We start from the raw sequence: 16305 nt of genomic DNA on the forward strand, positions 1-16305 counted from the left end.
TAGTTATTCCTCATCTATTCCTTTCTCCACGATAGTCACAGATTGGTTCATTCAAGAAGCAATAGATTAATGAAAAATTTAAAAAACACTGTGTAGACTGGAAATCTGAAATAAAAACAGAATCAGTTCAGCCACACAGGCTGGACCTGAAACCTTTACTGCATTTCTCTGCAAGTGTGCCGTCTAACCTTCTGAGTGCAGCATTTGCTGTTTTTGCATTTGGTAACTGTCTTTGTTGTCATACAATATGCCACACAATGTCTGTGAAAAAGCTATGGAATATAATTTGAAGAATTATAACTTCACAAACCAAACTGTTGAGTTAAGTTCTGCTCAGGCACATCCATTATCAAATTAAATCAAGTAACAGAAAGTACAATGTTGGTTAGCAAAGAAATACTAACCTGAGGTCAGTATTACAACAAATCAGAAACATGTTTTTGAAAGAATGTTCAAAATGAATGATGCATCAAAGCAAACAAATAAGTTTTGCTTCATGGTTATAAAGCAGAAACTAGTGTTAAAGGCTTAGTAAAAGAATGAGTAAATTATGTTATTTAAGAGCTTAGCTTCAAAGGAATGTTACGCAAGACCTTTTGAATGTTAATGTGCATTAAATTAGTTGTTTTACTTATAATTAGATGTTTCTCTGTGCCACAACATGTGAAGTAAATGCTTAAAAATAGCTTTAATTACAGAACTGTTAATACTGGTATTGTGTATGCTAAAATAAGCAGAATATACATCAACATGGCCCTGAGTTCAAGATATCTTTTCTGATATAGTTTGCTGTACTGTGCATCATACTAAAGGAGAAATATTGATTTTCACATCTTTTAGAAATGAATGGGATAAACTTTTTCTCAGTTAGTGTTCCACATGTTTGGGTATGTTTGGATATTTTAGTTCCCACTCACAAACATGTGCAGCACTGTGTTTTGCACACAACAAAAACTGACTCCACTTCAAAGAGAATCTATCAATTGTTGCTGCCATTCCGATCTCCATTCTCTTGTTCAATGGGGTCACAGTAACAATGCTGCTTGTGAAATGAGGCAAACATTTGAATGCATATTGTTTAAATCTCATGAAAGGCAGTCTGAGCGAGATCAGGCCAAATGTGAATTATTAAACTGGTTTATTATTTCGCATTTGACCATGGAGTACCCAATGACATCTTAAATAACCACTCCATTCAGCTGCAGCTTCAGCTTTGCTATAGGAAATATCAATGTACTATACTTTCAGCAGTCATAATTGTGCTTTTGGAATATCTTTCTCACCAACAGCTCGTTACAAGAAATTCAATTGTGTGCCTTTCACGTTCAATTCAATGTGGAAGCCCATCTTAGAGACTAATCTAACTTATTTACTCTCTAGTTCAGATGAAGTGTCTTTAGCTGAAATATTAACTTTGTTTCTCTTTTCACAAATGCTACCTGATCATCTGAGTGTTTCCAGTATTTTCTGATCTTATTATTAGTATTATTTCTTGTTTGCCTGCCTCCCTCCCAGTTTTCAATCAAATTGACTACTCTTCCCCCAACTCAAGAACAAATTCAGACAATATAATCTGCCACTCCTTGCTCACCCTCATGAATAGGGTTGCACAGCAGCAAATAAATGTTCATATTCCTTCCATTGTCGGCAACTTACCATCTGAAACATGACCTCCAGCTCCAAGGCTTGTTGTCCAATTAATTTACCTACTGAGAGCCAAAATCAGAACCATACCATTTTTAACATGCATTTCCCAAGCTCACAGTGATAACTTGTCCAAAAATGCATCTTAGTTTAAATCTTTTTATTTGAATTTTGAATTTAACAGCAATTTGCATACATACAATGATAACAGACAGTGATAATCAGGACATAATTGTACAACAGTATGTAAACGACCCTCAAAACCCTTACCCTTACCCTTACCCACCCTCGCCACCCGGGAACAAACAACACTCACATACGTACACATCCACACAAATACGATTAAAAAAAAAAAAATTTTAATTAAAAAAAAAAAGATAAATAAAAATAAAAAAATAAAATAAAAAATAAATAAAATAAATAAACAAATAAATAAATTGTGGGGAGGGAGGGGTTGAGGGGATAGCAGCTGCAATAAGACAGAGCTGTGATAGAGGACACTCAGTCCTCTTCCGAGTCCGGAAACAAGTTAAGAGAGTTAACAAGTTCCAGGAAAGGGTTCCATGTATCTAGGAATGTCTTGGTAGAGCCTTTGAGAGAGAACCTAAGTTTTTCAAGCTTTAAGTTGTAGAGCACCTCCTTGATCCAGCGGGCGTGTGTCGGGGGACAGGTAAGTCTCCAGTTAAGCAAAATCAGTCTCCGGGCTAACAGGGTTGTAAAAGCCAGGACCCGCTTCAATGCAACAGAGAGGTTGGTGTTGGGGGGAATACCAAAAATAGCTGACAGTGGGTTTGGAGGAATAGTCTGGCCATAGGCTCTGCTTAGCACTTCGAAAGCACTCCTCCAAAAGGTTGCTAGCTTAGGGCAAGACCAAAACATATGACTATGGTTGGCAGGGGATTGATTGCATCTGTTGCAGGTGTCTTTAACAGCGGGGTATATTCTAGATAATCTTGCGTTTGTGTAGTGGACTTTGTGAAGGACTTTGCATTGGATTAGGCCATGACGGGCACATATGGAGGAAGAATGGATCAAATCCAAGGCAGAGTCTCATTGCTGGTCTGTTAGTTTCATATTCAGCTCGCCCTCCCACGCAGCTTTTAATGAGGTATGAGGTTTCAATATACCCGACCCTAACAAGTTGTACAAAAAGTTTTTCCTAAATTGACTCCATATCTTGAGCGAGAGGGACGCAATTGGGCCTGCACCCGCAGATGTTATAGAAAGGGGGAGTTGAGAGCATAGGACAGACCGCAACGGGAGATGTGAACTCGCCTTTTCCATGTGTACCCAGGTCGGTAGGTGGTCGCAATCATCATTCATCCAGTACAGGATTTTTTGCAAGTTAGCAGCCCAGTAGTATCGCCTAAAGTCAGGAAGTGCCAAACCGCCGTCACTCTTTGGAGACTGTAGTAGCGTCTTTCGAATTCTGGCCGGTTTGCTACCCCATAAAAATTTAGATATTCTCCTTTCTAATTTATCAAAAAAAGATTTAGTGATAAATATAGGAACATGCTGGAAAAGGTACAGGAATTTGGGTAGGACGACCATCTTGACCAGATTTATCCGGGCCGCGAGGGATAACGGTAAGACTGACCAGCGGTCAAAGTCTCTTTCAGCTTTCTCAACCAGAGGCAGGAAGTTTGTGCGGAACATATCAAATATAGGTATTGTGATAAAAACGCCGAGGTAGCGAAATCCGTCCTCCGCCCATTTGAATGAGGTTAAAGAGCGAGGGAGCTGCTTAGCCAATGAGTTAATCGGTAATAATTCACTTTTTTGGTAGTTAAGTTTATAACCAGAGTACACCCCAAACCGTTCTAAAATATTCATAATCACAGGGAGAGAGCTGACTGGATTCGAGATGTACAGGAGCAGGTCATCCGCATACAATGATACTTTATGAATTGTGTCAAACCGTGTGATACCTTTAAAGCCCTTCTCTGAGCGTAACCAAACCGCCAAGGGTTCTATCGCGACAGCAAACAGAAGTGGTGATAACGGGCAACCCTGCCTGGTACCTCTCCGAAGGGGGAAGTGGGGCGACAGTGTGTCGTTTGTTTGTACTGAGGCCACCGGGGATGAGTATAATAGACTGACCCAATGAATGAAACTATTGCCGAGGCCAAACCTGTCCATCGCCTCGTATAGGTACTTCCACTCGACCCTGTCGAAAGCTTTTTCGGCGTCGAGGGAGACCACTATCTCCGGGGTCTCACTACTTGGTGAATGGATGATGTTAAGGAGACGCCTAGTATTGTGGGAGGACTGTCGGCCTGGCATAAACCCTGTTTGATCTAATGAGATAATAAAGGGCATCACTTGTTGAAGACGGAGCGCAAGAACTTTAGAGAGGATTTTGAGGTCCACATTCAAGAGTGAAATTGGTCTATAGCTACTACAAAGCAGAGGATCTTTCTCCTTTTTAAGAATTAGGGAGATAGTAGCCAACGACAAGGTGGGCGGTAGGCGACGATGTAAAAACGCCTCATTGTACATATCTCTCAGGACTGGTGCGAGGAGAGCAGAGAAAGCTTTGTAATATTCTACAGTGAAGCCGTCAGGGCCGGGCGACTTTCCGCTTTGCAGCGATGTGATGGCTGCTTGGACCTCAGTGACAGTTATGGGACCACCCAAGACTTTCGTGGCTTCATCGTCAATTCGGGGAAACGTCATACTACGGAACATGTCATCTGCAGTGGGAGGACAATCGGAAGCGTATAGCTCAGCGTAAAATTTAGCAAATGCTTCATTAATTCTAAGAGGATCGGTATGAATCTCCCCTAAGCTGGATCTAATGGCTGGAATTAGCCGTGAAGTCGCCTCGGTTCTGGCCTGATGGGCCAAAAGCTTCCCAGCTTTATCCCCAGATTCAAAAAAGTGTTGCCTAGATTTAAGCAGTCGTAACTTGGCTTTATTGGTAGACATGAGGTCAAAGTCTATTTGTAACCTAAAGCGTTCTTTATAAAAATTAGGGTCTGGGTCAGATGCGTATTTATCATCAATGTCCTTTATTTTTCGTAACAGGTCTGCCATTTGGGACGTCTCGGCTCTTTTCAGGTTGGAGACAAAAGAGATAAGTTGGCCCCTAATATAAGCTTTTGAAGCTTCCCAGAGTATACCTCTTGCTATGTCCGGCGAGTCATTCAGCTCAAAATATAAGGTGATTTGGGAGTGCAGGAATTGCTTGTAGTGAGCCTCTGCTAGTAATGAGGAGTTGAACCTCCACTGTTTAAAGGGGTTAGTTCGTTTACGAAAGTGAAGATCGAGGGAAGTCGCAGCGTGATCTGATATCACAATACTATGATACTCGCTGGATTTGATTTTGGAGAGCAGTCTGTTATCTAAGAGGAAGAAGTCTATACGGGTATAGGTACGGTGCACGTGGGAAAAAAATGAAAATAATTTAGTCGTGGGAAATGTATGTCTCCATGGGTCAGTGAGCCCAAGTTGTTTGGTAAAAGCATGCAAAGTCCTACCTGATTTAGTTAAAGTGGAGGCTTTGTTCGAAGATCTGTCCAGTATAGGGTCTTGGACCAGATTAAAATCTCCACCCACAATGATGTGGTAATTTTCAATGTTAGGGAGAGATGTAAAAAATTTGGTTACAAATGAGCTGTCATCCCAGTTGGGACCGTAAATACTGGCCAATATGACAGGTGTGTCTTGCAGTTTGCCAGACACCATGACAAAGCGGCCAGCAGGGTCTTCCACCGTTTTCTGTGGTTCGAACATAACGTTTTTACGAATCAGGATAGCAGTACCCCTAGCCCTATAATTAAATTTTGAATGAAATAAGTGGCTAATCCAGCCTCTCTTAAGCCGTGTTACCTCTCTGTTGCGAAAGTGTGTCTCTTGAATAAAAAATATATCGCCCTTAAGGTATTGCAAGTGGGCCAAGATCTTACCAGTCTTAGTAGGACCCCCCACTCCCCTCACGTTCCACGAGACAAATCTAAGAGTGTCGTTTGTGTTGGCCATATTTAGCTATATCCAAACGAGTGGGCAGAGCGCTGTAATACTGCAGATTGAAATGGAAGAGCGCATCGAAGCCAGCTGCTGAGAGTGGGGGTGTGGGTGGTAAAAGGGGAAAAGAAAAAAAACAAAACAAAAAAAAATACATACATACTCAGTGTGGAGAGGCGGCGCCAACTTTAACAACGGGAGCCTGGGAGCTCCAAACCGGCGCGGCCTTGTCGGCTTCGGCAGCCGCGGGCTCCAACCAGGAAGCGGCCGTTCCAAGTGGCCCAGCCGCCAAAAGGACTCTCCCGACGCCGGGGCAAGACCACCCGGTGAGAACGGCCAGGGACATCGGGCCTCCGTAGAGGCAATTGCGGTGGCCTCAATAGGCCTGACTTTGGGGTGAACATGGGGTGGGGATTGGACATTGTGCCTTCCTCCATAGTGCTATCCACTGTGGGGGGATGATTTTTTTGTCTAATTGTAGTCTTGTAGGTCTGTGTCCAAGATGGCTGCCGTGAAGAGAGAGTGGACGCTGGCACGATTTGGTTGCCGCTGCTCCCTCTTCACACTGTGTTTTTGATTTTCTGTTTTTGGATTGAATCCTGTTTTTAATTTGTGTCTCTGTGATGTCTTTATTACTAGTTATATTCCGATTATATGTTATTCCGATATACTATGTAAGGTGTCCTTGAGATGTTTGAAAGGCGCCCATTAAATAAAATTTATTATTATTATTATTATTATACGTATACGCACAACAAACGGTCGTGACACATATCACTTAACCATCTTTCAAACCTGAGTCCCCGGACCTGAGGTCCCCAATGTCCCAACCGAACCTTGAGTGCCCATTGCACCAAGGTACGTTGTCCTCGCATCCGCATGGAGTAGTCCGATCTTAACTCTCAATATTTCCACATCCCAAAGCAGCAAAGTCGCTCAATATCAGTAAAGTAACATAAAATGAAATAACTATAATAATGATAACAATGATAATAATAATTTGAGAAATGGACAATAGAAAATAGAAATAGAAATAGAAATAAAGTGAAGTAAACCTAAATGAATAGATACAAAGTTAAAATAATAGCCTTGGTAGTTGTACTACCAATGACATTGCTAACACTAATGGTAATAATAGTAGTGATGATAGTAATAATACAACAAGACAAATTAACAAAATTAACAAAATAGTGATACTAAATAAGTAAGCCAACGTATAAGTGAAACAGGAATAGCTTCCTTTGGTATAACATAGTATAACTTAAAGTTGGTAAGGTATAAAGAAAGAGTTAGCATTAGAGAGATTAACAAGTGGCAAACTGGATTCTTGGATTAAGGCGCAGGGCAGAAGAACATCAATTAAGTTTTGTTAAACAAAAACGCTGTAAGAGCTAATTGGTGTAACGCAGCCTTTGAAAAAGCTACTTTCTTAACTACTAAACCAGGTTCGCTTCTTAATAAACAGACACCACACAAACTGTTTGGTAGACCAGTTCAAAACTTTACTTATTATCGGCCGATGGAAGGGAGGGAGAACTCCAGTCAAGTGACCATTACAGACACTTGACCGTCCTCCGTTCACCTCTCTGAACAACAGAATTACATTGCCTTAAATAGGGTTCTTTTGTCCCCTTAGCACATTTCACAGACATTAGTCATGGTCAGAGGTACAGGAAAAGGTTTCCACAGAATGCATCACATCAAAGGCCTTTTGTTTACATAGTACAAGATAACATTGGCCATTTGGTTTACGACATTTTATCTTCACAGAGATCACCCTAGCTCTTTCGCTGCTTCCTCTCTGTCATTTGGTCCTTCATAAACATTGGCCATTTGGTTTATGGCATCTTACTTCAAAGATGTGACTAGCTGTTCCTTTCTCTGTCACTTCCTCACTTGGGAGACAATGTTATAGGATTTATTATCCCACACACCCGCAACCTGAGGCAAGCCTAATTTGAGACTAAATATAAGCTGTAAGCTAGCCCAGAAGCCAATTTAATATCTTCTTATATTTTAACTAAAATTCGGCTTCATCACCTTGACTATAATGAGTTCTTATCAGCCCCAGACAGTCCGCTATTAAGACTAGTATAAACAAACCATTCAAATGCTGGCCAGTTGCTAAAAGCAAGAAGGCAGAGATCAAATCACGAACCACAATGTGGGTCCCTTTAGCCCTATTTTATAGCATGTACAGGGGAAGAGCCTTTCAAGTATGATTACACATAAACATTAAAAGGAAAAGTTGGTAAGACATAGTCATTGATATAACAGCAAGGCCGAGCGCTAGCAGTGGCTAATTGCTAAGGGCAGTCAAGCTAAAGTTAGCCCATAATGTAACCCATAATGTAACCGTAGATTAACTGGATCCCTGTGCCATTCGGATGTAAACGTACCGAGCAGAGTCAGTCATCTGTGGGTCCCGGTCTGCATCAACGGTAAGATGAAATGAAAGCCTGAGCGTCCTCGGGAGATGTTAACCGTCGCCTCTTTCCCTCCCCGGCCATGATGAACAGCTTGGCCGGATAATGAAGGGAAGGTTTGAGACCCAGGTTGTACAGCTCCTTCATGACGTCTCGATATGCAGAACGTTGTTCAACTACCTCGGGACAGTAATCTTCAAAAATGTGAATCGGGATATCTTTGTACTTCAGCTTACCCCTCTGCCTCCGAGCCTCACGCACCACCAACTCGCGGGTCTGGAATCTATGGAAGCAAACCACAACTGCTCTGGGTTTCCCACCAGGGCTTGGTTTGGCTGCTAGCGTGCGATGGGCTCGGTCTAGCTCCGGGGCTGATTCCAGTATGCGTTCGCCAAGTGTCTCGAGCAGGAGTTGAGAGAAAAAAGCTGTTGTTTGGGGGCCTTCGATGTTCTCGGGGAGGCCGACTATCCTTACGTTATTTCGGCGACTCCTGCCTTCCAGGTCGATAAGCTTAGACTTAAACTTGGCGTTCTCTTCGATGACCGTAGTTAGCATTGTCTCCATAGCTCGCATGTCTTGGCTGGTGGTATCGGCAAATGTCTCTAATGACGAAAGACGCTGTTGTTGATCTAGAATAGTGGTCTGGATATTGTCCAGCTTCGTTTCCAGCTTGGTGAACGCTGCGTTAAATTCTGCCAGTAGCGATGCCTTGTGCTCTGTTAACAAGGCTGCTAGCGTAGCCATGATGGTGCTGGTCGACGAGTCTTCAATATTTTGCTCCTCTTTCTTTCTTCTGCCTGCCATCTTTACGATGTGGAGGAGTGCTGTCGATGGTGTTAAATATTTATGGTAGTTTTAAAACTTAGGCTGAGCTGTAATAACAGTTGAAGGTTAACAGATTGGGAGCTTGAAAAAAGTGCGACTACTCCAGCTTGTTGCTCCGCCTCCTCCAAAAATGCATCTTAGTCGAAAAGTTGTAAAGTACATTCAGACATTCAAAAACAAAATCCACGATATATGCCAAAGAAAATGCCTCTATTTCTTGAAAGACGTTCAGCCATAAGGTGTGAGGAAAGTGACAAATTCACAATGCTGTAACTTATGTGGTGATTATTATTCAAATGTGCCACATCAGACATACGACAGGCAATAACATGCATTTGAAACACCATTGCCTTACAAATACATCCTTAAAAATGATGAGACTACAAAATATACAAAGATTATGCTGGTGTCCCAGTTCAGTGAAGTTATGATTCTCAGAGAGTCTTTAGAACAGTAGTAGTGCTAAAAAGTTTAATGTCCTTGGTAGTATCTGCATCAATCAGGGGTTCATTAAGAATGTTCAGAATCTGTTTTTCGTCTGATTTTTTCACATTCCCTTTAATGTACAAGATGGCTCCAATATGCTGTTTTCTGCAGAAAATGGAACATAAGATTAGTGTGAATCCTACAAATAACTTGACTGTAATAATAACCGAGGTACAGTGAAAAGCATCACATAAATGGTAAGTGCAGCCCAAAATAGTATTCTGTGAATCAATTTTAATAGTTACAATGATGAATGATTATTGATGTCAGTGAATGATTGCCTAATGAAGGTGTGAATTGATAGCTTAAACATTCAATATTTGGAAAAACATAACGATAATGAAATCTTGAAAGACAAATGTCAGTTGGAAAGCAGAAATAAAATAAACTGAAATAGGTCAATAGATCAGCCAGCATCTATAGACAGAGAAACAGTTCTTTTAGATTAATAACCTATGATTGGGCATTTTTAATTGTTTCTCTCTTCACATGTGATGGATATTTCCAGCATTTTCAGTTCTTAAAATAAAGAATTTTGACACGTTATGCTTGTATTGAGCATCATAGTAATATGATTTCCTTGATGTTTTTGACATTGATATGTGGCAAGTCTAACACTACATTACAACTAGTTTTCCATGTCCACTGAAGATAGAATTACAATATCATATGTTTCTTTGGAATATCCTAATGTGCTGTTGCTGAGAAAATTTTAATCTCAAATTTCACGTAACAGTTTCATGCTTATGAACACAACTTTGTCAATCTCTTTAAAAATATCTACAATCCTATAGAGGGGTGAGAGGTGATCTTATAGAGGGGAATAGATAGAGTAGATGCACATTTACCAAGGGTAAGGGAATCAAGGACCAGAGGACATAGGTTTAAGGTGAGAGGGGAAAGATTCAATAGGAACCTAAGGGGCAAATTTTTCACACAAAGGGTGATGGGTATATGGAACGAGCTGCCAGAGGAGGTAGTTGAGGCAGGTACTATAACAACATTTATGACATTTGGATAGGTACATGGATTGGAAAGGTTTAGAGGGATATGGGCTAAACACAGGCAGGTGAGACTAGTGTGGTTGGGGCATCTTGGTCGGCATGAGCAAGTTGGGCGGAAGGGCCTGTTTCCATGCTGTACAACTCTATGACTATGTTATTCATTTAATCACACAATCAACTGTGATGTCTGTAACAAAAATAAATGTAAGATACTTTCAATTTATAATCTTCCCTGGGATTGTATAATGAACTCTGAGACCAGCACCAACTCACACCTTTTCCCTTTGCATCAGGTACTCCCCATGAGGAACCTGACTCAAATCTAAAAAAGCGCAACACATGAATTGGTCTTTTGTAAATAATTCACTTACTGAATGGACATTTACTCTTAGCTAATTAAATAATAAGCCCAAATTAATTCTTTATTCGGATTAGATTCCATTCACTCTTCAAGAATCACCTTCAGTTGCATTGACAATTTCAAATGTTGTGACTATAATTTAGTGACTGTTCTTACCTAACATCTGGGAAGTCATGGAAGAGTGCAGCAACTTCCACTGTAATAGCTATGATATCTTTAAGCCTGATGATTTCAGCGATTTTAAGAAGTGCAGACTCCAGAAACGTATCTTCAGACTGCTATAAAAATGAAAATCAAAAACAATCCACCCATTAGATAAATAAAACTGTGAAGCTTTGATTGCAGATTGGAAAAGGCATCAGCATTATCTGGTGAGCATCAGAGAGAGGTTACAGGCCCCTTGGTCCAACGTCCATGAAACCGAGGTGCCCATCTACACCAGTCCAATGTGCTTGGTTTTCACTCATACCCTTCTATACCTTTCGTATCCATATATCTATCCAAATGTATATTTAAATGTTGTTATTGCACCAGCCTCAACAACTTCTTGTGGCAGCTCAGTCCATATAGGCATCATCATCTTTGTAAAAAAAATGTTTCTCTTCGGGTTCCTATATATTCTTTCTCCATTCGCAAACCTATGCCCTGTCGTTCTTGATTGCACTACCTTGGGAAAGGACTGTGCATTCACCTTATCCATGCCCCTCGTGATTTTATACACCATTATAAAATTACCCCTCATTCTCCTAAGCTCCAAGGAATTAAGTTCTAGACTGCCGTAACACATTGCCTCGAGTCCAAACTACATTTAAATATTATTTTCTGCATCCTTATTAAATAAAAGCGGAACGTTAGAAACCCTCCACTATTCTGGCTTTCTGTTTATATGTATGCATGTATTTATGTATGTATGTATGTATGTATGTATGAAACAACAGAGGTCCCAGCACTGATTCTTGCAGAATATCACGTCAGACTCCCAGTCTGTCTTTTATGGCCAAGCCAACTTTGAATCTAATCTACCACGTCTTCATGGATCCCACGTGCCCTATTAGACAATAGACAATAGGTGCAGGAGTTGGCCATTCGGCCCTTCGAGCCAGCACCGCCATTCATTGTGATCATGGCTGATCATCCACAATCAGTACCCCCCCGTTCCTGCCTTCTCTCCATATCCCTTAACTCCGCTATCCCTAAGAGCTCTATCTAACTCTCTCTTGAAAGCATCCAGAGAACCAGCCTCCACCGCCCTCTGAGGCAGAGAATTCCACAGATTCACAACTCTCTGTGTGAAAAAGTTTTTCCTCATCTCTGTTCTAAATGGCTTACCACTTATTCTTAAACTATGGCCCCTGGTTCTGGTCTCCCCCAACATTGGGAACATGTTTCCTGCCTCTAGTGTGCCCAAACCCTTAATAATCTTATATGTTTCAATAAGATCCCCTCTCATCCTTCTAAATTCCAGGGTATACAAGCCCAGCCACTCCAATCTATCAAAATATGACAGTCCCGCCATCCCGGGAATTAACCTCGTGAACCTACGCTGCTCTCCCTCAATAGCAAGAATGTCCTTCCTCAAATTTGGAGACCAAAACTGCACACAATACTCCAGGTGTGGTCTCACTAGGGCCCTGTACAACTGCAGGAGGACCTCTTTGCTCCTATACTCAACCCCTCTTGTTATGAAGGCCAACATGCCATTTGCTTTCTTCATTGCCTGCTGTACCTACATGTTTACTTTCAGTGACTGATGAACAAGGATGGTCAGATCCCGTTGTACTTCCCCTTTTCCCAACGACACCTTTTAGATAATAATCTGTCTTCCTGTTTTTGCCAGCAAAGTGGATAACCTCACATTTATCCACATTAAACTGCATCTGCCATGCATCTGCCCACTCACCCAACCTGTCCAAGTCACCCTGCATCCTCATAGCATCCTCGTCACAGTTCACACTGCCACACAATTTTGTGTCATCTGCAAATTTGCTAATGTTACTTTTAATCTTCATACAAATCATTAATATATATTGTAAATAGTTGCGGTCCCAGCACCGAGCCTTGCGATACACCCACTAGCCACTGCATCTGCCTACCGTGAGAGATCTTGTCAAAAGGTTTACTAAAGTCCATGTATGCAATGTCCACAGCCCTACCCTCATCATCTTTGTCACCTCCTCCAAAAGTCAATAAAAAGTGTAAGACTTGATCTCCCCTGCATGAAGGCACGCTCAATATCCCTAATAAGTCTTAGTTTTCCAGATGAAATAGATTCTGTCCCTCAGAATAATCTCCATTAATTTCCTTAGCACTATATTGCTCAATGGCCTATAACTCCTTGGGTTGCCACTACTGCCCTTCTTAAAAAGAGGAAAAACAGTGGCTATTCTTCAGTCCTTCGTGTCCTTGCCTGTGGCTAACAAGGATACAAAGATATTTTTTCAAGGCCCCGTAAATGTCCTCCCTTGCCTCAATAACCTGGGATAGATCCCATCAGGCTCTGGGGACTTATCCACCACAATGCTCTTCAACACCTCCTCCTTAATATCATCATGCCCCAGAATTCAGCATACCCTTTCTAATCTTGCTATCTTCCATGTCCTCCTGGATGAATACTGATGTGAAGTACTTGTTTAATGCCTCACCGATTTCCTCTTGCTCCAGGCATTAATTCCCCTCTCTTGTCTATAAGTGGTTCCACTCTATCCCAAGTAACCTTCTTGTTTTTAAGGCCTAGGAATTTTCTCTGGGATAATGCCAAGGTATTATAAAATGCCTTGGGATTTTTTAAAATCCTACTCACCAAAGAAATGTATGCCGTTTTATTCCTCATGATTCCCTGTTTAAGTTTTATCTTGCTTCCTTTATATTTCTCAAGAGCCCAAATTCATCTTTGTAAACCTTACATATTCTTCCTTTTTTGAGCATGTGCCATGAAATCGCAAAACACTAAAAATCTGAGATCTATTTTTGCATGTCATGCTTCATCAGGGGAGTTAGTCTAGAATGATAGTCCTCATTTGCTTTCATTCCCCTGAAAGTTTTACAGAATGAGATCTATTAATACACTAATACTTCACCATATCATCCAGCAGCAAATGGTGCAGCAGAGATGAATGAGAGATGAAGAAGTACTGAAGAAACTGGAAAAGTAAGGATGCTCAAATTTAACAATGAGATATTGATATGGCAAACTTCTTGCTAAATCAGAAAATATACATAATGGGTTACTAAGGCACATAAGAGTTGGAACACAATTGAGCTTAGTACGGAAATATCTTGAAGGATAACTGAACGGCGCATCTGTAGAAGTTGGTGAGAGATGTCCCCAACAATTCTCACCAACTTCTACTGATGCGCTGTAGAAAGCATTTTATTGGGATGCATCACAGCACGGTTTGGGAACAGCGCCATCTATCAGCGCAAGAAATTGCATAGAATTGTGGACAAAGCCCAGACCATCACACAAACCAAACTCCCTTCCATTTACTCCATCTCCATCTACACTTCACGCAGCCTCGGCAGCCGCCAGCATAATTTAGGACGAGTTTCACCCCGGACCTCCCACTTCTCCCCCATCCCATCAGGCAAGAGAATAGTTTGTTCCCAGCTGTCATCAGGCAACTGAACCATCCTATCAACAACAAGAGAGCAGTCCTAAACTACCATCTACCTCTTTAGAGACCCTCAGGCTATCTTGAATTGGACTTTACCTTGCACTAAACATTATTCCCTTTATCCCATATCTGTACACAGTGGATGACTTGAATGTAAACATGCATAATCTTTCCGCTGACTGGATAGCGCGCAACAAAAAGATTTTCACTGTACTTTGGTACATGTGGCGATAAACTAAACTAAACTAAGCAACAGAAATAGAATTACTACTCAAGCTGTGGAGTGATAGAATTTGTATTTTAGCATTACCTAGCAAATTTGACTTTCAGAAATGGGATGTCGGAGTGATGGTTGAAATATCCGTAAAAAAGAGAATGTTAAAATGTTACACTGTATTCATTAATGACAGAATACAACATATTAGTTACATTATGAGTATTAATAGGGTAACAATTCAATGAACTGATTAAATTATATTGAATGTATGTAGAGCAATATCACCTGGGTTATACTATAAAACAAGATGTTAGAATAGTTCCTCTGGACATTTCTGACTTACGGATAAATCGGCTTATGGACATTACTCAGCAATGGAATCCTTACAACGGGACTGCCAGTCTTCCGAATAAATGCGCACATGTGCAAAATAGTTGGAGAAAGTGCAAATAACAAAATGCCCCTATTTTAGCAGTTCTCTGTGTGTCTGATTGACACATCATACTCCTAGCACAATGGACAATTCAGAGATAATTGATAAGGACAAAAAAATACACTACATTAACTAATTTCCATCACTTAAGTTATCATACTAAAATTAATAATAGCAAATATCTAGTTTACTTACATAACAAGTAAAGAGTTTCTGTAACTGGACAGCTTCATTCTCTATTTGGTGTGCCACACTTTTCTGCTTATTTTCTGTTTTGCAATATAGCCTTTTCTTCATAATTCTTATTATGTATTCTGTAATGAGCTGCTTATGGATGTCCCTCAATAGATCCTATTTAAAATAAAGCAAACATAAAATTAGAGTAAGTTGTGGATACCAGTCTAAAACAAAAAAAACATATAAGACATGGTTTTCTTCCAATTTTTGTTTAGTGCTACTACTTCAGTTCTCAGGCCACTTTTGAAAATATGAGCGCTAGTATATTTTACAGGCTTTTTAGTATTAATGTCTGTACTTTGATTAAAAAAAGACACAAAGTGCTGGAATAACTCAGCGAGTCAGGCAACATCCTGGGAGAACATGAATTGGTGATGTTTTGGGTCGAAACCTTCCTATGTTCTCCGTGGATGTTGCCTGACCCGCTACATTAATCCAGCACTTTGTGCCTTCTTTTATAAACCAGTCTGCATCTGCAGTTCCTTATTTCTACATCTGTACTTTGGCAATAATTTTGAATATGGAAGCAAAACTCATTTCTGTCCTCACTCAAAATCCATACATGGATGACTTCAGCAAGTCATGAGTCAGGAATCATTATAAGGATTTGGTGTTATGTTGTTACTTCCCTAAATTAAGGAAGTATTCCAAGGACACAAGAAAATAGGAGCAGAATGGGTCAACGACAAGTCTTCCCCGCCATTCAATATGATGGTGGCTAATATATGCTGTCCTCAACTCCTCTCCTCTTTCAGAGATTTAGTGAAGAACATTGCCGTGCTAGATGAAGCTAGTTATGAGAGCCTGAAACTATTCTTGGACTACTGGAGATCAGTGCCAAACCAAATGAGCTATTTATATGTTGACCTTTTTGGTAGCACTGCAGCATTCTGTTGCAGGCTGATTGCAAAAACCTGAAGCAGAGGTTGGTTTAGTTCGGTGAGACACAACTTCAAAAACTTCAAATTCCTGGGTGTGCATATTTCCCAAGATCTTTCCTGGTCCCAGCACACTGATGATAAAGAAGGCACATCAGCGCCTCTACTTCCTGAGAAGATTACAGAGAGTCGGTATGTCAAGGAGGACTCTCTC

At 40.8% G+C, this 16305-nt stretch overlaps 1 protein-coding gene across 3 annotated transcripts in view; it reads right to left on the reverse strand.

Annotated features, from left to right (window-relative positions):
• Positions 1–9052: 9052 nt before the first annotated feature.
• Positions 9053–16305, reverse strand: part of tnfaip2 (TNF alpha induced protein 2) — a 33641-nt gene continuing 26388 nt past the window's right edge. For 2 of the 3 annotated variants that reach the window (XM_033027093.1, XM_033027095.1), the window contains 3 exons: positions 15172–15327; positions 10869–10990; positions 9053–9452 (listed from right to left, as the gene is read on the reverse strand). In XM_033027093.1, coding sequence (XP_032882984.1) covers positions 9296–9452; positions 10869–10990; positions 15172–15327 — 435 coding nt within the window. In that variant the 3' untranslated portion in view covers positions 9053–9295. The remainder of the gene's footprint in view (positions 9453–10868; positions 10991–15171; positions 15328–16305) is intronic. The other variant, XM_033027094.1, reaches the window with a different exon arrangement.

The sequence above is a fragment of the Amblyraja radiata genome, chromosome 9, assembly GCF_010909765.2.
Source record: "Amblyraja radiata isolate CabotCenter1 chromosome 9, sAmbRad1.1.pri, whole genome shotgun sequence".
Classification (NCBI taxonomy): domain Eukaryota; kingdom Metazoa; phylum Chordata; class Chondrichthyes; order Rajiformes; family Rajidae; genus Amblyraja; species Amblyraja radiata.